Below are 23,481 nucleotides of genomic sequence, written 5' to 3'. Positions count from 1 at the left end.
TGCTGCTCTGACTTGGCTTGTACGAGCCAGTCGTCTAGGTAGGGGTAGACATGGATGTTCTGCCTCCTGAGGTGCGCCGCTACTGTCGCCAGACACTTGGTGAACACCCTCGGGGCTGTTGTGACTCCGAAGGGTAGGACCTTGAACTGGTAGTGCCTGCCTTGAATAGTGAACCTGAGGTATTTCCTGTGTGACGGGTGTAGTGGAATGTGGAAATACGCATCCTTGAGATCTAAGGTTGCTAAGAAGTCTCCTTGGTTTAGCAAGGGAAGAATCTGTTGCAGTGTAAGCATGTGGAAATGTTCCGATAGTATGTACAGGTTGAGGGGGCGTAGATCTAGAATGGGTCTGAGAGATCCGTCCTTCTTTGGAATAAGGAAGTACAGGGAATATACCCCTGTGCCTTCCTCTCCCACCGGCACTTGCTCGATTGCTCCCTTTTGCAGCATCACCACTACCTCCTGCTGCAATAAGAGCAAGTGCTCTGCGGACATAGGCCTTTGCCTTGGCGGGATGTTGGGTGGAGTGGACTTCAATTCTAGGCAATAACCATACTGGACTAGTTGTCGCACCCACCTGTCTGTGGTGATGTTTTTCCAGACGGGCAGGAACTGCTGCAGTCTCCCCCCGACAGGTGTTAGGTGGTCGGGGGGCAGTGACAGAGAGTCACTGTTTGCTTGGAGTAGAGGAGCGGGGGTTGTTGTTTCCTCTGCCGCGACCGCTGTTGCTGTTATTCCTGTAACCTCCCTTGTTCTGTTTCGTGAACGAGGATTGTGCTCCACCTTTTGAGAACTGGGATTGTTGACCCATTTGTCCTCTGGTGACCCCACGTGCACCTGAGCGACGAAAATTGCTGCCACGAAACTGTTGAGACTGCAGGGCCCCCATGGATTTAGCAGTTTCCGTGTCCTTTTTTATTTTCTCTAGGGTGGTGTCAACATCTGGACCAAACAGACCATCAGGATTGACCGGTTGATTAAGAATTGTTGTCTGAATATCCGGTTTAAAGCCTGAGATGCGTAGCCACGCCTGTCGTCTCAGCATAACGCTAGTGTTGACAGCCCTAGCAGCTGTATCTGCAGCATCAAGCGCACACTTGATGGCTGCGTTTGAGATTAGCTTCCCTTCGTTAATGAGCAGTTGTGTAGCTTCTTGGAACTGTGGAGGCAGGTGTTGTACAACCTGTTCTAGGGTGTCGTAGTGTGCCCTATCGTAACGCGCCAAGAGCGCCTGTGTATTGGCGATGCGCCAAAAGTTTGATGCCTGTGCAGCTACTCTTTTGCCCCCTGCCTCTAGCACTTTGGACTCCTTATCCGGGGGAGGAGCTTCACCCGTTGTCTGGGAGTTGGCACGCTTCCTGGCATTGGCGACCACAAGAGAGTCCAGTGGCAATTGTCCCCGGATGTAGGCGGGGTCCGCAGGTGCAGGCCTGTACTTCTTTTCAATGCGAGGGTTGACAACTCTCGCTCTTGTAGGCTCCTTAAAAATGTCCCCAGCATGTTTGAGGACTCCTTTTAGCATAGGAAGTGTTTTTACAGTCCTTTCAGAGACTGAAAAGGTGTCGAAAAGGAAGTCTTCCTCAACCGGGTCGGCATGCATGTCCACATCATGATTGGCTGCCGCCCTTTCAAGTAGTGCATGAAAGCCTGCTGAGTCCTCAGTCGGGGATGCACGTGCATTAAAGAGCTGCGGGTCCTGCCCCACACCCTGGGTGTTCTGGTCACCAGTGTCATCGTATGAATCCGGTTGTGCATCAGGTTCATCGATAGGGAAATTGTACTGCTCGTCCTCATCACACCCCTCACCCGCAGAGTGTTCTGGGGAGGGAGTAGGGCTCCGTCTTGGAGGAGGCTGGATTGGCTCCGTGAGGCCTGAGGCGTCAAGGGGCACCCTCTTCTTTTTCAGTGGGATGACATAGGAGTCCACCGGCTCTGAAGTGATTTTCCTCTTATAGAGGGTCAGCTTGCCTGTGTCAGCGTCGATGAAATGCTCTGAATCGTCTTCTGATTCGAGTACCCGACGTGGAAGCGGGCCAGCCGGCGAAGAAACTTGTTTCGGAGCCGGTTTGGTTGAAAACGCTTTCGGCGCCTCCTTCGGTGGCAAAAGAAAGAGAAGTTTCCCAGAAGGCTTTGCTGGAGTGTCCTTTTGCGGCTGCGGCGATGGTATCGGAGCCGACGGGGCAAAGGCTTTCTCCCTGATTCTTTGCAGTGAGTCTGCGATGAGGGACGTCTCACTCACAGTGGGTTTCGTCGCTGACGAGGAAGGTCCGATCGGTCCCTCGGATCCGACGTCCTTGTGGGCCTTGTGCGCTTTGGGCGCGGAACCCGTCTTCACCGCCTCCGATTCCTGAGTCCGGGGCGCAGACTTCTTGTGCGTAGCCTCCTTGGAGCCGACTTTGGCGGGCTTGGACGGCGTCGTTGCCGCTGACCCGTGCCGACCATCTTTCTTGGAGGACCCCTCCTCAGGCGTCGGTTTTGATTTTGCAACATCGGAATCGACGGACTTCTTCGGCTTCTGCGGACCGGAGGTCGACGGAGCCGATGGGGTAGCGGGCACCGTCTTTTTTACCGGCACGGCAGCCATCTTAGGGACACTCGAGTCCTTAAGTTTCGGTTTCGGTTTCGGGTCGGCCATTTTAGGTGTCGTCGATCCCGATGGTTTCAGTTTCGTTTTCGAAACAGTCTGCTCAGCAAGTGAGTCCGTAGCCGGGCCCGAAGGCGGGGCTGTGGCTTGCGGCAACGGGTCTTGGGTAAGGCCGACAGGCGATCCCGTGTCCCGGTCGGTATCTTCGTAACCTTCGGGGCAGAGCTCGTCCCCCGAGCTGTCTGCCGCGGCCCCATAAATCTCATCGTCGTCTCCTACCTCTTCGACGTATTCAAGGCCTTGACCCGCGGCTCCGTCGTCGTCTCCCGGATCCGCCTCGACCTCCGTCTCTGGTGGGGAGATTTGTAGATGGTGACCCTGGACCTCTTCGTCCTGGTCGCCGAAGATGTTCTCCGGATCCGGGGCCGCTTGCTTAGCTTCCAAGCGCACCGCGCGCCGAAGCTTGAGAGTTTTCTTGGAGCGGAACTGCGCACACAATTTGCACTTTCCGTCGTCGTGGTCAGGCGAAAGGCACTTGTTACAGACGGGGTGTAGATCGATGTGTGGGTACTTGGACCCACAGAGCGGGCAGTACTTAAACGGGCTCCGCTCCATGTCCGAAAAGGCTTGCAGTCGTGTCGCGACGAGAAGGCCTCAAAGTTCAGAGAGCGAAGAAAACTCCGCTTATTCCGGCTCCAAGAGACGGAAGACTCGAGACCGTGCGCAGACAATACCGACGCAATGAAATCGAGGCCTTTTGGCCGCTAAAAGTTAGTTTTACTTGGTTCCGACAGTAAGACGTCGAGACCACATCCGAACCCAATGGCGGAAAAAAACAATCTGGGGATGGAGCCGATGCCCATGCGCACTGTAGTCCAGGGGAGGAGCCACCTATCTCAGGATACTTCGAAGACTCTTCCAGGACAACAATGTGCAATCATCCGAGCCCAACACTAGGCGGCGATCTAATGCTAAGATATGAATTTAGCAGCCCACATGCCTCGAACTCCAAGCAATAATGGCGTGTAAACGTATGCACTGAACGCCAAGTAGCTGCTTTACATATCTCTGACATAGCCACATTCCTGAGGAGAGCTGTTGTAGAAGCTTTTCCCCTCGTAGAATGAGCCCTAGGTCTACCTGATAAAGACTTGTGGGCTAGCTGATAGGCCAGTAAGATACATGACACTATCCATCTAGAAATGGATCTCTTGGATGCTGCCAAACCAGTATTCGTAGGACCATAGTTCACAAACAAACGGTCTGTGTGTCTCATAGTCTTGGTTTTATCTAAGTAAAACTTCAAAACCCTTTTTAGATCTAAAGAGTGCAAAGCCCGCTCACCCGGACTTGAAGGGTTTGGAAAGAAAGTAGGCAATGTTATGGATTGGTTAATATGAAAATCCGACACCACCTTAGGTAGAAAAGAAGGATGAGTCCTGAGCACCACTCTGTTTGCATGAAAAACTGTGTACGGTTCCTTGCAACACAGAGCCTGAATTTCGCTCACTCTACGAGCAGACGTGATAGCCACCAGGAATGCTACTTTCCAAGATAAGTGTTGCAATGACGCTTTATGTATGGGCTCAAAGGGTGGGCCCATCAACTTAGTCAACACCACATTAAGCTCCCAAGGTGGAGAAGGAGACCTGACTGGAGGAAACACCTTTCTTAATCCCTCTAGAAAATCCTTCACCACAGGCATCCGAAAAAACGATATCTGTGTTGGCGATTTTCTATAAGCAGTTATTGCAGCAAGATGGACTCTGATAGAATTAAACTGCAAACCAGACTCAGCAAGATAAAGAAGATAAGGCAAGATCACCTGTTCTTGGCCTCGAATAGGGTCAAGACCCTTGCTCTGACACCAAAGAAAAAAGCGTTTCCACTTAAATCCGTAGGATTGTCTTGTAGAAGGCCGCTTTGCCTCTTTAAGAATGTTCATACACTCCGGATTTAACTGTAAATGCCCGTACTGGATGACTTCAGGAGCCATGCTGCCAGGCGCAGGGAGGGCAGATTGGGATGAAACACACGCCCCTCCTGTTTGGACAGAAGATCCGGGCGACAAGGTAATCTCCTGTGTGGCCTGATTGACAACTGGAGGAGATCTGGGAACCACCATTGGCGTGGCCACTCTGGGCAAATCAATATCATTCTGGATTTGGTCTTGTACATCCTGTTGATCACTGCTGGTATCAACGGTGTCGGCGGGAAGGCGTACAGCAAATTTTGACACCAGTCTATCAAAAGGGCATTCCCTTGAGATCCTTTCTGGGAGAACCTGGACGCGAAGACGGGGCATTTTGCGTTTGCCGCGTCTGCGAACAGATCGATGTCTGGTGTTCCCCAAGCCTGGAAAATGCTGTGCGCGACTTCTTCGTTGAGAACCCAGTTGTGCGCTTCGACGAAGTCTCTGCTGAGGTCGTCCGCCTGCGTGTTGAGGCTCCCTGGCAAGTGAACTGCCGTTATGGACAGGTCTCGTGCAAGTAGCCAGTGCCAGATGGTCTGAGCTTCTATGGACAGAGTCCTGGACCTGGTACCCCCCTGCTTGTTTAAGTAATACATTGTAGTTGTATTGTCTGTTTGCACCAAGAGGGACCGAGTCTGAAGAGATGGAGCCAGGGACTTGAGAGCAAGATGGACCGCTCTGAGTTCGAGTAGATTGATATGATACCCTTTCTCGAAATCTGACCATAGCCCTTGTACTTGCAGCGGGCCCATATGTGCTCCCCAACCTTGGAGAGAGGCATCTGTGATCAGAGTCTGCGTTGGTGGGTCCTGATGAAAAGGAACTCCCTTCATCAAGTGTGTCTTCTTCATCCACCATCGAATGGAATCTTTTGCAGACTGTTGGAGAAGAATCTGATCCTCCCAGCATCCCGTCCTCTGCTTCCATTGATCTTCTAGACACTGCTGTAGAAGACGCATCTGCAAACGTGCGTTTGGCACTATGAAGATGCACGATGCCATGGAACCCAGAAGAGAGGACACTTGCCGAACTGTCGGACGTGCAGACTGAAGGAGAAACACACACTTTGTCTTGATGGATGACCACCTCTCCTCCGAAGGACACACGTTTTCTTTTGCCGTGTCCAGTTGTGCACCCAGATAGTGGATCTTCTGGGTGGGATTCATTATGGACTTTTTGTAATTGACTTGAAGACCCAACTTGTACATGAGTTGGAGGCATATCGAAAGATGTTCTTCCAGTAGAGATGGGGATGAACTCTTCAGAAGCCAGTCGTCTAAGTACAGATAAATGAAAATCCGTTGTTTTCGAAGACAAGCAGCCACTACCGCCATACATTTTGAAAAAGTTCTGGGAGCTGATCTGAGGCCAAAGGGGAGCACTGCGTACTGATAATGACGAGCCCCTACTTGAAATCTGAGAAACTTGCGATGTTTTTTGGATACTGGGACATGAAAATAAGCATCTTTCAGATCTATGGAACACATCCAATCCCCCTGGTGTAATTGAGGGAAAATCTGATGAAGAGCCAGCATTCGAAACCTCTCCTTCCGAATGAATTTGTTCAAACGCCTCAAGTCCAGAATGGGTCTGAACTCTGTAACTGGACCTTTTTTCTTTACAAGAAAAAACCGAGAGTACAGGCCCTGACCTCTCTGTTGAAAAGGCACTGGTTCTATGGCATTCTTCTTCAGAAGGACATCCGCTTCCTGTTGTAAGCGCATTAAGTTCCACTGTACCATTTTCAGAGGACGCATGACAGGAGGTGGCTTCTTGAATTTCAAAAGGTACCCGCTCTGAATGACATTGAGTACCCATTTGTCCTTTGTGATCTGTTTCCACTCTTCCAGATAACACACAATACTTCCTCCAACCGGAGTGGCACACGGTTGTGGAGGAAGCTTCCATTCATTGTTTTTGAGGCTGCTTGGTAGCTGATGATTGCTGCCTATTTCCGCTGCCTCTGCCTCGTCCAGGTCGCCTCTGCTGGAATTGCGATCTCTGTTGACTCTGGCCTTGATTTTGCGAGGACCAATTCGTCTGTTGGCCCCTCTGCTGAAAAGATCTTTTGTCATAGGGACGAAAATTACCTCGACGCTTAAACTCTTTTTTCTTTTCAAGACCAACGGCCTTAAGAGTGTCTAACTCCACTTTCATTTTAGACATCTCGTCATCGGCGTGAGATCCAAACAGAGTCGAACCATTAAAAGGTAGATTTACCATCTTTCTCTGAGCCTCAGGTTTTAGACCCGTAAGGCGAAGCCAAGCCGTACGTCTAGCACAAACACCATGTGCATAACCATGAGCTGACAGATCCGCCGCATCAGCAGCTGCACTAATGCTTTGATTAGCCACCAATCCTCCTTCTTCCACTATTTCCAGGAAGTCTTTCTGATCCTCCTTAGGGTGTTTTTCTGCAAAACGAGAAACTGAGTCCCACAGCAGACGATCATAGCGGCCCAATAAGGCTGACGCACTGGCCACTCTCATGACCGAACCTGAGGTGTTGCACATTCGTCTCCCCAAGGAATCCATACTCTTACTATCCTTCTCTGGAGGAGCAGAAGAGGTAGATGTTGCCGAATGTGCTTTTCTGACTGCCGCCACAATAAGAGAATCTGGAGGTGGGTCAGAACGCAAAAATAAAGGATCTTCCTCTGGAGCCTTGTACTTCTTTGCAATCCTAGAAGGTCCTGAACCCACTGTGGCCGGAGTTAAGAACGTTTTCATCGCTGGTTCTATCAACCCGGGAACTAACGGCAGAAGAGGCCTACCAGTCGTCTTGTGATGTAGGGTTTCAAAGATGACTGACGTTGCTATTTGAGGAACTGCCATCTTGATCTTGAACTTATTCGCCCCACGACATAACACATCATTAAATGTGCCCAAATCATCCACTGGAGACACTCTGGACGGAGGAGTAGATGATATTGTGGGAGAATAGTCTCTATATGAAGATCTTGTAGAAGACGAAGACGACTTAGAAGAAGGAGAAGGAGTTCTACGCCTCTCTTGAGGAGTTGCAGATCGCTGCCTCCTTCGCTCCCTTGAACGAGATTTCCGTCCTTCTACAGACTTAGGAGATGGAGCAGGAGTCCTACGCTTCTCTTGAGGAGTTGCAGATCGCTGCCTCCTTCGCTCCCTTGATCGAGATTTCTCTCTTTCCAATGATCTCGAACGTGATCTTCTTTGCAGCTCCGTCCGAGGAACCGGAGCTCTGTCACCCAATAATGGACGCATCTTCCAATGCCATCTCGGTGACAAGTTGATAGGCCGACCTACACGCTCAGGTGAAACTTCAGGTGACACCTGCACAATATTCAGGTCTGCTGAAGACTTGGAAGCTCCGGAGACTACACTGTGCTCAGATACCACTGAGTTAGATGGAGTCCGCTGACTGGGCACCAATTGCCTATCATCTGCCTGGCCTGAGGTAGAGCCCGACTGAGCCACCATAGAAGAATCCTGATGCACTGTCTCGTGTCCCACCGCATCTTTCTGTTGATCCTGCGGTGAAGAAACCACTCTAGGCTCAGGACTTATGTCTGACCTCGACAAAGACCTAACTGAGGTCCGAGAGGCTGATCGTGACAGTCTCAACGCCGACCTGTGCACAGGTGGGGGAGACCTAGACATTCCATGCTTCGAGCCCGAAGCATGCTTCGACGCCGATCTACGTCGCGATGGAGACTTTGACCTCCTCTTCTTAGACCGCGACGTCGAATCCTTCGATCTTCCTCTCGACGTCGATCTCTTCCTCGACGACGATGTATGAATCTCCTTCGACGTCGACACTTTACTCTTCGGCGTCGACATATGATCCTTCGACGTCGACACTTTACTCTTCGACGTCGACCCATGATCCTTCGACGTCGAACGCATCTTCTCCTTCGACGTAGAGCGTTGAACCCCCGACGTCGACCTTACTGCAATCGACACCAGATGTCTCGACGTCGATAAAGATCTTGACGGCGAAGGTCGAGACGCTGTATTCTGCCTCACAGGCGAAGTCTTCGACGTCGACGGAGGCCTCTTCGACGTCGACGGAGTCCTCTTCGACGCCGACAATGCTGACGGCGATCTGGATCTCGACGTCGAACGCCTCTTTTTCGCAGGAAAAGCTTCCTGGAGTCGATTTTTCTTCGTTTTACCTTCTGGAGACGCTGATCTTCGACGTTTAGGCTGAGAAGGTGGCTTAGAAGTCGATAAGAAAACCTTAGAACTCTTCTCACCACGATTCTCTCTCTCCAGAAGGCCCAGAAGCCTCATTTTCTCTCTTTCTTTTAAAGTCCTACTAGAAAGGTTGAGGCAATGATAACAATCTTCCACCTTATGAGTATCAGGAAGACACACCACACAAACAGAGTGTGGATCAGTTTTTGCCATTTTCTTCCCACAGGAAGGACATTTATAAAATAAAGGTGGCATACTGACTAAAAAATTCACAACAGTTTAGTCAGAAAAAAGGTAACAAACACCACCAAAGTACTATTTGTCAAAAAATGTCAAGAAAAATCCAACTTCGGACAGAAAATACTACAAATGAGCAGAGCTCAAGTTCCAGGTTCCTCACAGAACAAGCCGGAAAAAAGAACTGACCTAACTGTCACCTGTGGTGCATGATGGGAACAGAGTTCTCCTAGAGGCCTTAAAGGCAAAGTGTGCAGATTCTCTGGGGCCTTAAAGGCAGGGTGCCAGTCTGATTTTCTGTACACAGACAAATTTTCATATGCAGCCTTTTAGGCCAATAACTGTTTACAACAGGTTCTTTGATGAAAATAAAAGTTTTTTCATGGTTATGTAATGCATTTTAGGCTCATGCCTGTTTATTGCATTTATATTTAGCATATTTTCATGCTTCAGAACGTGTGTAAGGTTGGCTTTATTAGCCTATGTGTAAATGTTAGGCTGCATATTATGGTTGTTATACATGTATATGTGTATAATTATTTTAGTACAATGTACTTTTTGATATATTTACACATATATATGTATATTGTTATGTGTTCCGGGTTCCCGCTCATGGGCGGAGATAATTCAGTGCTTATGACTATTAATGAGTATCCCCTGGAAGAGAAACAACATTTGTTCCGTAGGTCACTTATTTGTCTATTATGAACTGTTGTAAAATTATTGTTCAGTCTGTGAATTTGATTGAGCTTTGATGGGTTTTTTCACAAATGCAGTGAATGAAGATATTTTGACTACTATTACTACATTTGAGGAGAAATCTGCATGAGCATATATTACCCTGTGTTGGCCAGTTCAATTCCTACCACTATAAGTGACCAGGGAGTTCCACAGCTACATGATGGCTTCACTGAAACTTAAGATGTTGGTATCTAACATCTAGTATTAATAAACCTACACTGATTCCTTCGATGGAATTATTAAAACATGCACCCAGAGGACATCTTAGAGGTGCCCCTGAAAACCTATGAACTACTAGTGTACTGGCTAACTGGTTCTGAGCAGCCTGCCACCACAGGGTAGTGTGTGACCCCCCAGAGGTGAGGGCCCACACTCTCAGGAGGTGAGGAACAAAGCCTGCTCCAGCAGAGGGTGTTTTACACCCCCTTCAGCAGGATGTTACCTCCAGTGGTGCAAATGATTGCATATCCTGCCTCCCGCCAGTTGACCATAATAGTCAGAGGGCAAACTAAAGAGGCTGGAGGCTGCAGCTGCTGGAGGAGTGGTGGACTGACTGGTGCGACCTCTGACTGCCTGACCCACAAAGTCTGTGGGTAGTGTCTTCGGTATGCCTGGGTTGGGAAGCTTGCATGCCGTGATAGCTGGGCGGGTGGAGACACGGCTGGAAGCCCCTTCCGCGGCCAAGAAAGGAGCGAAAGGCAGACTGGGGTAGACTAGTAACTATGGAAATGCCCAAGGACCTGTTCTTAGATTTGCTATTCTTGAAGCGAAGTCCAGCTTGTTTACGAAGAGACGGGAGCCATCAAAGGCCATGACCATAAGCAAAGCCAGGCATGGAGCCTTATGGCCACCGATGAGGAAACCACTGTACCAAGCGAGTCCGTTGTGTCCAGCCCACATCTAATTGTGAACTGAGCTCAGTCTCTCCCATCCGCATCAGCTTGGGAGATTATGGCCATGGCCTCTTCTGGGACCATAGGCAACACCTACGCAACAAAATCTCAGAGTGAAGAGGAGTAACAAGCCAAAAGGCATGCAGTGTTCACCGACCGCCAAAAACATTTTCTTGCTCAAGGTGTCCAGGCCTTTTGGATTCCCTACCCGGTGGGGTGGTATGGAATGCACCAGGGAGTGAAAGCTTGGACCACCAAGATCTTCGGGGTAGAGTGTTGGGTGAGGGAGTTGGGGTCCCCTCGAACGACACACTATGTCAGCAGGCAATTGCCCGGTTCAAAGGAGCCCCTGCACTAGACTTCGAGCAGGACACCCATGAGGGCTTCATAAGAGAAGAGGTTCTGAATGGATGACTCCCAGCGGAAGCACCTCCGTCAATATGTTATTCTTGACAGCCACGGAGGGGGCTGCAGTTCCAGGACCTCGACTGCACTTCTTACCACCATAGAAAACGAGGGTCTCTCCTCCATAGCCACAGTAGGAGGAGAGACCGAGTCAGATTCTGGGGTGGTGCCCAGTCTACTGCCATCTGCCAAATCCTCACAACAGGTGTCTAGGAGCTGGTATTCATAAGGGTCCAGTGGCCCCTCCCAATCATCCCCAAGTCCGAACCCATAGGAATAGGGCTCAGGCTCTGGTTTGGTGGAGGGAATGGCCTCAGTTAGCACATGAGCTGGCGTCAAATGACGCCAATCCAGTTCCTTGTTTGAGTCTTGGTTTAGAATGGAGACTGTGTCACCGGAGGGTGCTGGGAGCACTGACAGCTAGGCCGGCTCCAAGAACAATCGAGGTCGAGGTCTGATAAATCAAACCATACAGAAAAACTTGATGCTGTAAACTCTTCCCCCCCTTCTATAAACACCAGGGGGTGGATCAAAGGACAGTAATAGATCTGACTACAGTACTATTATTGATGAGCCAGATTCCTGACAGCATTTCATGGATTCCCAAATACAAAATAACACACAAATGAAGAAATTCATAAAGGAATACACTTTAGTCCTACAGCAGAATCTTGAACTAAAAGGAAAAGAGTAGCCTTCTGGTGCTTGTGCTTTCTACAATCACCTTGATAGTTTCATCATCACAAATACTTATTTGGTCATACAGTTCAATTGATATTCGAAGACTTGGTTGTCACTGAAGAAGCAAACTGCTATTAGATGATACAGCTCTTACTGTTTAGGCAACATTACTATTATAAGGTATATTTCTCACAGCTGTTACACTATTGCATGATATTATAATCCCTGTTGTCAAATTCAAATTCAAAGATACAGGTCCCACTTCTGCTGGAATATTGCGATTTGATCTTCAGGTGCAAGGCCTACCTGCTTGCGAGTATTTACATCAGCTGCATCTTCCACAAAGCCATCATCCAGGTCACGGTCCTCTAGCTCTCGCTCAGCATTTTCTGGTAGGACAATCTCAAAATCATTCTTGGGGGTAGGCAGGCTCATTAGCCCTAACCGCAAGTGTTCGCGGGACTCTCGCTCCTGTCAAAAGAGAGTAACAGGTTCATCACTATCAGAATGCAAAACACACATATCAAAGTATGTGCATAAAAGTACAGAAATACATATCATGTATTAAATTAAAAGCGTAAATTCAAAGCATATGAAAAGACTGGTGAAAAGCAAACTGGCATAAACAAGTAGTACTAATACGGGTGCTGTATAATATATACAAAGCGCTGCCGCACTACGCGCTGTGGCACACTCAAGTGTGTGTATTGGGCATAAACTGGAGCAGTGTGACATATCACATCAAACGTGCGGTTCCCAGTGCAGGTTGCAGCCTGCACCAGGAAGAAAAATAGTTACTTACCTGTAACTTCAGTTATCCAGTATTGGTATCTTTCATAGATTCACATGCTTAGAATGTATCCCGTCGACGAGGTGAGAGTCTCGCGGTACAATAAAACATATACATTACAGTCTTAATAACATTATACTATAGGCTATTGTAGATAGAAAAGTCACTAGATTAGCCTATCTTAGTCCTTTTGTAAAAAGAACCAAAGTTGGAAACAAGTCAATCAGGCAGCAGCACCTTCTTAGAACCTTCCCCACAGAGAGGCAAACCCTCAGATTTTCGTAGCACAAAGGACTTTAAGTATGCCATAATAATAAGGTAAATGCAAAAACAACAGGTGATGGACAGAATGCAGAACAATGTCATATATTCACCCCAGTACAGAGATCTGGGCCTAAATCCATCGTTTGTTTGCTCACCATGCCATTCCAGTTTGAACCCAGCCATATGCAAATCAGTCTTGACCCTGTGCCCCATGGGAACAGTCCAGCTCGAACTGCCAAGCCAGGTCCTCCCTGGACTGGAAACAAGCATCCAAGGACCGGTTTTGGGCTTTCAGCCCTCTTCAGCCTGGATAGCTTGATTCCATAAGTTGGCAGGGTATGCTCAGACGTGAGTCCCTTGCTCACGTTGCCACTGGATTCAAGCAAGCCGGGCTGAAGAAGGCTGAAATGCCAGAAACCGGTCCTCGGTAGCTTGTTTCCGGTCCAGGGAAAGCATGGCTTGGCAGTTCGGGCTGGACTGTTCCCATGAGGCACAGGGTCAGACTGATTTGCATATGACCATGTCTGAACTGGGGTGGCAGAGTGGGTTAAAGAACGGTGATGGATTAAACCCAGATCAGTTGACTGGGGGTGAGTGCTTGTATTGTCAACGCTCTGTCCATCCTTTCCTTTGGTTTTTCATAATAATAAGGTAAGCCTCTCCGGGGAGGAGGGTGGGTCGCATGTGAATCTTTAAAAGATACCAATACTGGATAACTGAAGTTACAGGTAAGTAACTCGTTTTCTTATCCAGTATTGGGGTATCTTTCATAGATTCACATGGTTAGAATCAGAATAGCTAGCAGTAAATAACACTCAGATGCATAGTGGATGGTGGGTATCATAAGAAAATTCAAAAGATACCATGTAAAACCAATGCAAAATATACATATCTGTATTATAATAAAGAGTAAGTCATAGACAGTAAAAGTTGCATGCAATATAAAATCTTTACAATAGCAGAAATAATATTCTCTTATCATATAGGCTTACCTTATCTAAAAAGGTTTCGTAGTACTGCTTGACCAACTGCTGACTCAGCCTCGGATGCCAGATCCAGGCAATAATGGCAAGTAAATGTGTGCACACTTTTCCAGGTTGCAGACCGGCAAACCTTTTCCAAGGACACACCAGCAAAAAGTGCCGTTGATGAAGACACTGCCCTGGTAGAATGAGCTTTCGGTCTATTTGATAACGGATGTCCGGCCTTGCAATGGCAGAATTGAATAGCGGATGCAATCCACCTTGATATAATAGCTTTTGTTACTGCTGATCATTTCTTATGGCCAACATAAGAAAGAAATAACTGGTCTGATTTTCTGATTGACACAGTCCGAGATATGTAGAACTTCAAGCATCTTTTGACATCCAAGGTATGCAAAGATTTTTCCGCCGAGGAGAACAGATTAGGAAAGAAAGTCCGTAATATCACAGGTTCGTTGAGATCGAAAGAAGTAGGAACCTTAGGAATTAATGTGGGATTCTTTCTTCAAAGGACATAGTCATTAGTAAACTTCAAGTAGGATTGTCTTACAGTGAACGCCTGAATTTCACTCACTCGTCTGGAAGAGGTGAGTACCAATAGGAGAGCCGTCTTCCATGAGAGATATTTTAAATCTGCTTTATGAATGGGTTCAAATGGACGTTTCATCAGTTGTTGTAGCACCAGATTCAGTCTCCATTCCAGGGGAGGAGCTCTAATAGGTGGGAAGGACCTGAAAAGGCCTTTCAGGAATTGTTTAACGAGACGATTGGAACAAAGTGATGCCGCTCCTGAGGATCGTCTGTATGTGGAAATCGCGGCCAGATACAATTTAACAGACGCAAACATGAGTCCAGACTTAGATAATGACAATAGATAAGGTAGAATTTTAGCAGGAGGACAGTCCAGTGGGTGTAAATTGTTGTTGTTGCACCAGCAACAGAATCTCTTCCATTTTAGGGCATAGGTTCGTAACGTAGAAGGGGCTCTTGCTCTATTCAGAATGTCTCTGCAGTCTTGAAGTAAGTCTATCTCCTAGAATTCCGAGAATCTAGAAACCAAGCATGGAGCTGCAGTTGGGCGGGACAAGGATGAAGAATCTGGCCTTCGCTCATTTACAACAGATTCCGAATCATTGGAAGGCGGAATGACTTGCACTTGGAGAGAAGGAGAAGCTCTGTGAACCAGTGCTGACGTGGCTATTTCGGTGCGATTAGAATCATGCAGCATGGTTACCTCTTGATCTTGCGCCGAAGTATGGGGATCAGGGGAAAGGGAAAGAGCGTGTAAGCGAAAATTCCAGTCCATCTCATCATGAATGAGTTTCCCCAAGAGCCCTTCTCCGGTTCCCAACTTGCAAAGAAAGGGCACTTTCGATTGTTCCAGGAGGCAAAGAGATCTAGATTCGGCTTGCCCCACTTCTGAAAGACATTTTCCAGAATTGTTTGATTCAGTTCTCATTCGTGGCAGGACTTCGTCGTCCTGCTTACAGTGTCTGCTAGGGTGTTCTGGACTCCTGGAAGATCTTCCACCTTGATCGCAATATCGTGCAAGAGAAGTCATTCCCAGATGCTTTGTGCCTCTTGGGACAGAATGTGAGACCTGGTACCCCCTTGCTTGTTTAAGTAATGCATGCAAGTGGTGTTGTCGGTTCTGATAAGAACTGTAGACCCTTGAAGTCTTGGCAGAAAAGACTGTAGAAAGCCAGAAAGATGGCTCGAAGCTCCAGACAGTTTATGTGCATCTTTGCCATTGCTGCAGACCATCTTCCCCTTATGCATAGATCCTGAAGATGCGCACCCCAGGCGGCTGAAAACTGAGTCCTACTGAGGTATTTTGGGAAATTTTCCACCAAGAAAGAGTTCTTTTCATAACTGGAGTTACTTGGACTTGGTCGTCGAATGAACCTGAGATCTGGAGCCACTGATTGTCCAGCTCCTCCTGAATTGGTCTAATTTTCAGCCGCGTATGAGGCCCTAGCAGAATCGCTAATGACAAAATCCCCAGAAAAGATTTGATCATTCTCACTGAAGCAAACTTTCTTTTTAGGAGGTCTGAAGTCAGAGAGACAAGGCGAGACAGTCTTCCTTTGGACAAGAATGCTTTGTCTTTAACAGTATCCAGTTTCGCCCCCAGAAATTGTATTGTTTGGGAAGGACAGAGGCTTGACTTCTGGATGTTTAGGGAGAGTCCTAGAGAGTAAAAAACTTGCAGGCATTTTGCTTTTGCGAGAGAAGCCTGACGAAAGGACAGAGCCTTTATCAGCCAGTCGTCCAGATACGAGAATATTTGGATGCCTTGTAGCCTGAGATGAGCTGCTACGGGAGATAGAAATGTGGTGAAGACTCTTGGAGCTGAGCGTAGGCCAAATGGGAGAACTTTGCATATACATTTGAATACAATTTTGGTTGTTTAAGAATTTCAATTGAGTAGCAATTAATTGAAAACGTTATTTATTTGGACAAATGTCTTTAGCTATCCAGAAACCTTGGGGACACAGTTGAGCACTTCACAGATCTGTTGTTTCCAGGTCACGTCAGGGCAGATTTAGTAAGGGGTTCGGCGATCCACCAGTGAAGTAGCTCACTTATTTAGATAACCATAGAAAAATGATTTGAGAAACATTAGTTTAGAATTGGTGTGCAGGTCCACATCTCCGCAGAACTTTGAATTGGAAATGTGCACCTGCCGCAGTAAATCATAGGAACTTTCGATGCTTGGGATGAATTGGGACGTGGAAATAAGCATCTTGAAGGTCCACATCTATGCAGAGCATTCACACTTGAGCCCACTTAGTAGACCAGCACCCACAGATCATGACATCATTCAGAGATCTAGCTGACCTAACCTTAAATCAGGCAGAAACTAAGGCTTACACTCTAGATGAAGCGGACTCCATTTATTCTTTGATTGAAGAGGCACGTAGTTTTGGTTCATCAACAGGCACTACCACACAATTACTCAAACAACTCGAATACACAATGAGGAAAGAAGTAAACCAGAGGCTTCATGCTACCACTCTCATAGAATATCAAAGTTAAGAGAATTCCGCGAAGTTTACGTACAGCACTTAAACCCATGCTTTAAATTCAATAAATCTTTTACGTCGAGATGGTACATAATTTTGAGTAAGTGTTCGCTAGACCTTATTCTCCTTATCATTGAAGAATTGTCAGCGGTGCTTAAAGACTTAACTCTAGATATTACTAGACTTAAGGATGACATTTCAGAAAGCATGGAACAAGAGGACTGGCACAAGTTTTTGGAGGACATCAATATCCAGTTGGACACACATGCCAAAGAGGTACATAAACGCAAAATCAGAAAATTCCGGTGGGACACTATAGATTATAAGTTGGATGAGGTCTATACGTGGGCTGAGGCATACACACAAAGAAGATTCTTTAAGAGAATGGACAATACATCCTCAGAGGAAAGTGTCGTGGAAGATCAAGACCTTTCTCTACAATGCCCACCTGTACTAAGACCAATAACGCAAATTGTGTCTACAAGGGAAGAGACAGCAACTACCTCGGGTGACAAATTGTCTTTTTTGGGGGAAGGTCAGGACCCGAACCGACCACCAGACAAAATAATATCCAGAAAAGAAAATCCAAACCAAAAAAAACCAGAGAGCGGCAAACCTCAACGCAACCTGAAGCGGGTGACTTAGTAGTCAACATATCCAAAAGAGTATTAACCACAGAACAACAAAATGTTTTAAATAAAGGAACCTCTTTTGTTCCTACATATTCATCGAATTCCCTTGAGACATTGTAGTGTAGTTCCTATTTCCCTTATAGGTTCTGCGCATTGGAATAACATACACGATAGGCTTGGCATATGATTGAGGTCTGTATGCACCTATTATGTATATTAAACTTAATTACTGTGTACCAGCTAGCTCAGAGGCCACTAGAAACTTCTTGAAGACAAGAAGGGAATAGCTTCTGGCAACCACATAACATAAAACCCTGATCCCTCAGGATCGTGGAAACAATATACTACTTTTCATTCAGTCACTCATCTCAGAGGAGTACATAGAAGAAACAGTTGGGTGTGTTTACAATAAAATGTATTGCTCAGTTGTTATTCTAGTACTGGTTATATGTGCTGCGACAACTATTGGACAGTAGCAGAGAATTATGGCTAGCAGTGCAGTTAAATAAAAAGGCATTGTTTAGTTCTACCATTTTGCAATAGTAATGAACACATACACGAAATACAGAATGCATTAAGATAAAGCCTATACTCCTATGATGCCTAACTAGATGTACCTAAGTGTACCTAGCATGTGGGTAGGTCCGAGAGAGCCAAGAATCCCCTTAGGATTTAGTCTAACCCCATTACCTTAGTTGGACTTCATCCTGATTCTCGAGCTGGACCCTCCAGGGTGGGTGAAGCACCTCTGCCAGCTGGGGCTGCGGCATGATGCAGGTTGCAGTGTCTCAGGCAGAGTGTCGCCATGGAAGTCTCGGTCTCCTCTGCTTTGCTTGGGCAAAGGGAGGTATACTTATACCGGATAGGTGCCTTGGATTGACGTAAAGTTGGTCAGAGGAATATGAGTTCTTGGAGAAAGGCTCTGTTTTCAAGAATTTGTGTTCTTGGAGAAAGGGCCTGTTTCCAAGAATTTGTTGTGACGTAGGTTAGTCACTGTTGGACATGGAGATGACGTATTTAGGATGGACCGTCTTCTGCACCCAGAGCACACATAAGGGACAGCCCACTGTTGCTAGTTATTGTAAAGGGAGGGCTAATCTAGGTGAAAGGGTCTTAGCTGGGAGAAAGGGCCTGCCTGTCTCTGTGGCACGAAGGATTTGTGCCTCTGAAACAGAGCACCTATGTTAGGGCCGCAATTTAGTTTATAACAACAGAAGTTGCATTGTTTAAATGCGTTTAAAATGGTTTTTTTCCTCGATCCCAAAAACAGATACTCAAGACACACCAGAAATTTTCCGCCCCACAAGCAAGTTTATGTCACCGATTTCCCACAAAAGTATTGACAATTTTGAGGCATTGATTAAAAAAGATCTAGAAAATATCAAATATGTAAAATCCAAACACTCTAACCTGACTAAGAGAGAAGTACGTATTCTGAATGATCTTAAACAAGATTTGGGCATAACATTTCAACCGGCTGATAAAGGGGGAGCCCTTGTAATGATGGACACCACATTTTATGAACAGAAGGTGGACCTTCACGTTCAAGATGAAGATACATATATTCCATTAGAAACTGATCCTACTTCACGGTTTATACAAACTTTGGAAGCATTGGTGATCAAGGCAGAGGAAGACGGATTAATCAACACCAACACTAAGAAATACTTGCAAAAAGCAACCCCACAAATACCGCATATTTATTTGCTTCCGAAAATCCACAAGCATGCCACAGATCCACTGTGTCGTCCCATCGTGGCAGGATGTGGTTCGATACACGAACCTATTGGACGGTTCGTAGATTTTCACTTACAAGCACTTGTACAGAAGTGGACAACCTATGTGAAAGACACTACCGATTGCTTACTAAAACTGGATGCTGTGAGTCATTTGATAAATGTATCCACCATTTTTTGTACAATTGACTTTGTGCCGTTATATATACGTCAATAGCTCATGATGAAGGTCTGGAGGCAGTTGAATGGCGGTTACTACATTCTGATACTGATGAATTAAACTATGATCTCAAGAAATCCAAGAAACTCTGTCGCTCCCTTGAGAAGGCCTGGAAAAAAGACCCAAACACCAACACCAGAGACGCCTTCAAAAACGCCACCCGCATACACCACCAACTAATCCGGACTGCCAAGAAAGCCGCATTCAAAGACCGACTAGACAAAAACGCCCACAACAGCAAGGAATTATTCAACATCGTCAAAGAGTTTACCAACCCTACTGCCAACTCCAACGACATCACTCCCTCCCAAACCCTTTGCGACTCCCTAGCTTCGTTCTTCCACGACAAAATCGCAGACATCCACAACAGCTTCGACAACCAACCCGGAAAACAACCCACCCAACCTTCTACCGTACCTTCATCCCCCTTGAACATCCTTAATGACTGGAACCCAATCTCCACCGAGGACATCATCCGCCTGATGAACTCCATCCACTCAGGGTCCCCAACAGACCCATGCCCTCACCACATCTTCAACAAAGCATACTCCATCATAGCACCACACCTCCGAGACGTCATCAACTGCTCCCTCAACTCCGCCACCTTCCCGGAAAGCTGGAAACACGCCGAACTCAGCGCCCTTCTGAAAAAACCCACAGCTGACCCCACCGAACTCAAAAATTACCGCCCCATCTCGCTCCTTCCATTCCCGGCCAAAGTCATCGAGAAAGCTGTCAACAACCAACTCGCCGCCTTCCTCGAAACCAACAAATCCCTCGACTCCTCACAGTCCGGCTTCCGAGCCAAACACAGCACTGAGACCGCCCTCATCGCAGCAACAGACGACATTCGAACTCTTCTGGACAATGGAGACACAGTCGCCCTCATCCTCCTCGACCTCTCCGCAGCCTTCGACACAGTCTGTCATAGCACCCTGTTACAACGCCTCAGAAACATCGGAATCCAAGGAAAAGCACTGGAATGGATCACTTCGTTCCTCACCGGAAGAACTCAGAGAGTCCGCCTTCCACCATTCAAGTCAGAGGCCACTGAAGTCATTTGCGGCGTGCCACAAGGATCTTCACTCAGCCCCACCCTTTTCAACGTATACATGAGCCCCCTCGCGACCATCGCACGACAACACAACCTCAACATCATTTCCTACGCTGATGACACTCAACTGATCCTCTCACTCACCAAAGACCCGAACACCGCCAAAACTAACCTACATGAAGGAATGAAAGAAGTAGCCGAGTGGATGAAGATCAGCCGTCTGAAACTGAACTCAGACAAAACCGAAGTCCTTATCTTAGGTACCTCCCCCTCCGCCTGGGATGACTCCTGGTGGCCAGAGGCCTTAGGAAAAGCTCCCATCCCGACGGACCACGCACGGAACCTGGGCGTCATCCTGGACTCCTCACTCTCGATGACCAGACAAGTTAACGCCGTTTCATCATCTTGCTTCAACATTCTTCGCATGCTCAAAAAAACATTTCGCTGGATCCCCACCGAAACTAGAAAAACGGTCACCCACGCACTGGTCACGAGCCGCCTGGACTACGGCAACACCCTATACGCCGGTACCACCGCAAAACTTCAGAAAAAACTACAACGCATCCAGAACGCATCAGCCAGACTCATACTAGACCTCCCGCGTAAAGACCACATCTCTAGTCACCTGAAAAACCTCCATTGGCTTCCCGTCAATAAGAGGATAACATTCCGCCTCCTAACCCACGCACACAAAGCACTTTACGAACTTGGACCCGAATGCCTCAACACCAGACTTTCCTTCTACACCCCCTCCCGCCAGCTACGCTCCTCCAACCAAGCCCTGGCTGCGGTACCTCGCATCAACAAAACCACCATGGGAGGACGGTCCTTCTCCTACCTGGCAGCCAATACCTGGAACTCACTTCCCACTCACCTTCGCCTCACTCAGAACCACCCAGCATTCAGAAAGCAACTTAAAACATGGATATTCGACAAGTAATTCCCCACCCTTCCTCAAGCGCCTTGGGACCCTCTGGGTATGTAGCGCGCTATATAAATTAATTTGACTTGACTTGACATGAGGAGTTTCGAGTATTCCTATTGGAATTACTCCATTTCTCCTTATATCACAGTTACTTTAGTTGGAAAGACCAGTATTATCTTCAACGAACAGGTACATCAATGAGGTTTCCGGGGGCCCCCTCGTATGCGAATACATTTATTGCGCATTTTGAGGAAAAGCATATTTTAAACAACCCCAGATGGCAGAAACATGTAGTTTTATATCTAAGATTCATCGACGACATACTGGTAATTTGGAATGGCAACAGGTTGAACTTGGAGGAATGTATACAAGAGATCAATGGCAAAAATCCCAGAATCAAGTCCACCTACAATATGGATTCAATTTCTGGATATTGAGATATATAAAAGTCACATGGTCTCTCAACTTCTGTATATCGCAAACCCACGGATGTAAATAATGCACTGCACTACTCTAGTGCACATTCAAGAACATTAAAGGACCACTTGCCGTTCTCACAATTGATTCGAATTAAAAGGATCACATCTGACACAACCAAGTGTGAAGATCTCTTCAAAGATCAAATTGAGCGTTACAGGGTGCTGGGGTATCCATGAAACAATTTTGGAAAGAGCAATAGAGAAAGCGAAACTAAAACTAGGAGTAGTTTACTACAGAAATCCGTTAGATCAGAAAACAAACGCATGGAGTTTGTTCTTAAACAATCCACAGAAGCCGCACAAATTAAACGGATTATCCAGAGCAGGTGGGAAATTATCTCACAAGAACCCGATTTTGTCAACCTATTTGAAGGTTCACCATTGTTCGCTCACAGCCGTCCAAAAAACGTAAGGGAAATTCTCAAAAAGAAAGATAAAATCCAAACTCCTACACATAAAGGAATGAGTAAATGTTGGAATTGTGGCCAATGTGGCAATGTGATAACAGGCAATAAATTCGCACACCCTAGAACAGGACAGAACATTCCCTTAAAGCACACTTCGGATTGTAACACGGTGGGTGTAATATACGCCATCCGGTGCCCATGTGGGCTAGTTTACGAGGGGAGAACCTCGAGAAAAGTGAAAACGCGAATCATAGAACATAAAAGCACTATTCGCAATAGACATCTCACATCAAGTTTAGCGACACATTGGGTACAGGCTTCCCATACTATCCCTCAGATCAGATTTACTATACTGGAAAAGGTGGATGAGGTCATGGGAAAAGATTATCACACAACATTGTGGCGTAGAGAAACTACATGGATTAAGAACCTAGGTACCATGAGTCCGGCTGGATTAAATGATCAGTATGAAATGTTATGCTTTTTAAAAAAAATGTTTTATTATTGTCCTCATTTAAAGATAATATGCTTCCATAAAAATCGAGAGAGATGTTTTTTTTCTGACCCCTTCAAGTGTCTGAAGGATGAAATTTAATTACCGGTCCGGTTTCACCCCCACAGAGGAGAAAGGATACTATGTATCTCCAGAGCCGCACCTTCGACTACTACTTTTATTTTTTAGGGTTTCAAACCTCAATCTTGAAAAGGAAAACGGCCCATGTAATCTCACTTACCAGTGAGTGGCCCACTCAGACTAGTCCCCAGGACCATGTCTGAAGCATATTATTAATCAAAGGACCCAGAAGCACATAAATCTACTTAAAAAAATCAAAGATCGTGAACCATTGACCAAGATATTTAAAAATCATAAACCTCATTATATATGTCGTGCCCCTGTCTCGACCCAATTATCCCAGATTTCCCAATATTTGGTCTTTTTTGTGAAATTGCCTGCTTGATCCAAACATGCTATACTCTGAATGGAATAAATCCATTCACTCTCCATGGGAGGGCATGATAATATCCATTTAATACCATGTTCCCTACGGGCTAAGAGAATCAAGGTAAAAAACAAACCTTTATGATTCTTTGTTAATATTAAATCACCCAACTCCACTAGGAGGTAACACAAAAATTGCGGATTTAGAAGTTAGTTTAATTTCCATCCCCATAACATCTGATATGGTCTTACCCACTTTGTTCCAAAATTCAGAAATTACCGGACAGCTCCAGAACATATGGACCTCATTAGCGTTATCTTCTCCACATTTGGGGCATTT

General features: G+C 46.6%; 1 protein-coding gene across 1 annotated transcript in view; it reads right to left on the bottom strand.

Moving 5' to 3' along the window:
* Positions 1 to 23,481, bottom strand: part of CDC5L (cell division cycle 5 like) — a 253,054-nt gene that overhangs the window by 94,919 nt on the left and 134,654 nt on the right. Inside the window, exon 11 of the mRNA XM_078647614.1 lies at positions 11,992 to 12,156. Within this exon, the coding sequence (XP_078503740.1) occupies positions 11,992 to 12,156 (165 nt within the window). The remainder of the gene's footprint in view (positions 1 to 11,991; positions 12,157 to 23,481) is intronic.

Source organism: Lissotriton helveticus, chromosome 6 (assembly GCF_964261635.1).
Source record: "Lissotriton helveticus chromosome 6, aLisHel1.1, whole genome shotgun sequence".
Classification (NCBI taxonomy): domain Eukaryota; kingdom Metazoa; phylum Chordata; class Amphibia; order Caudata; family Salamandridae; genus Lissotriton; species Lissotriton helveticus.
This window is presented reverse-complemented; position numbering and strand designations above follow the sequence as displayed.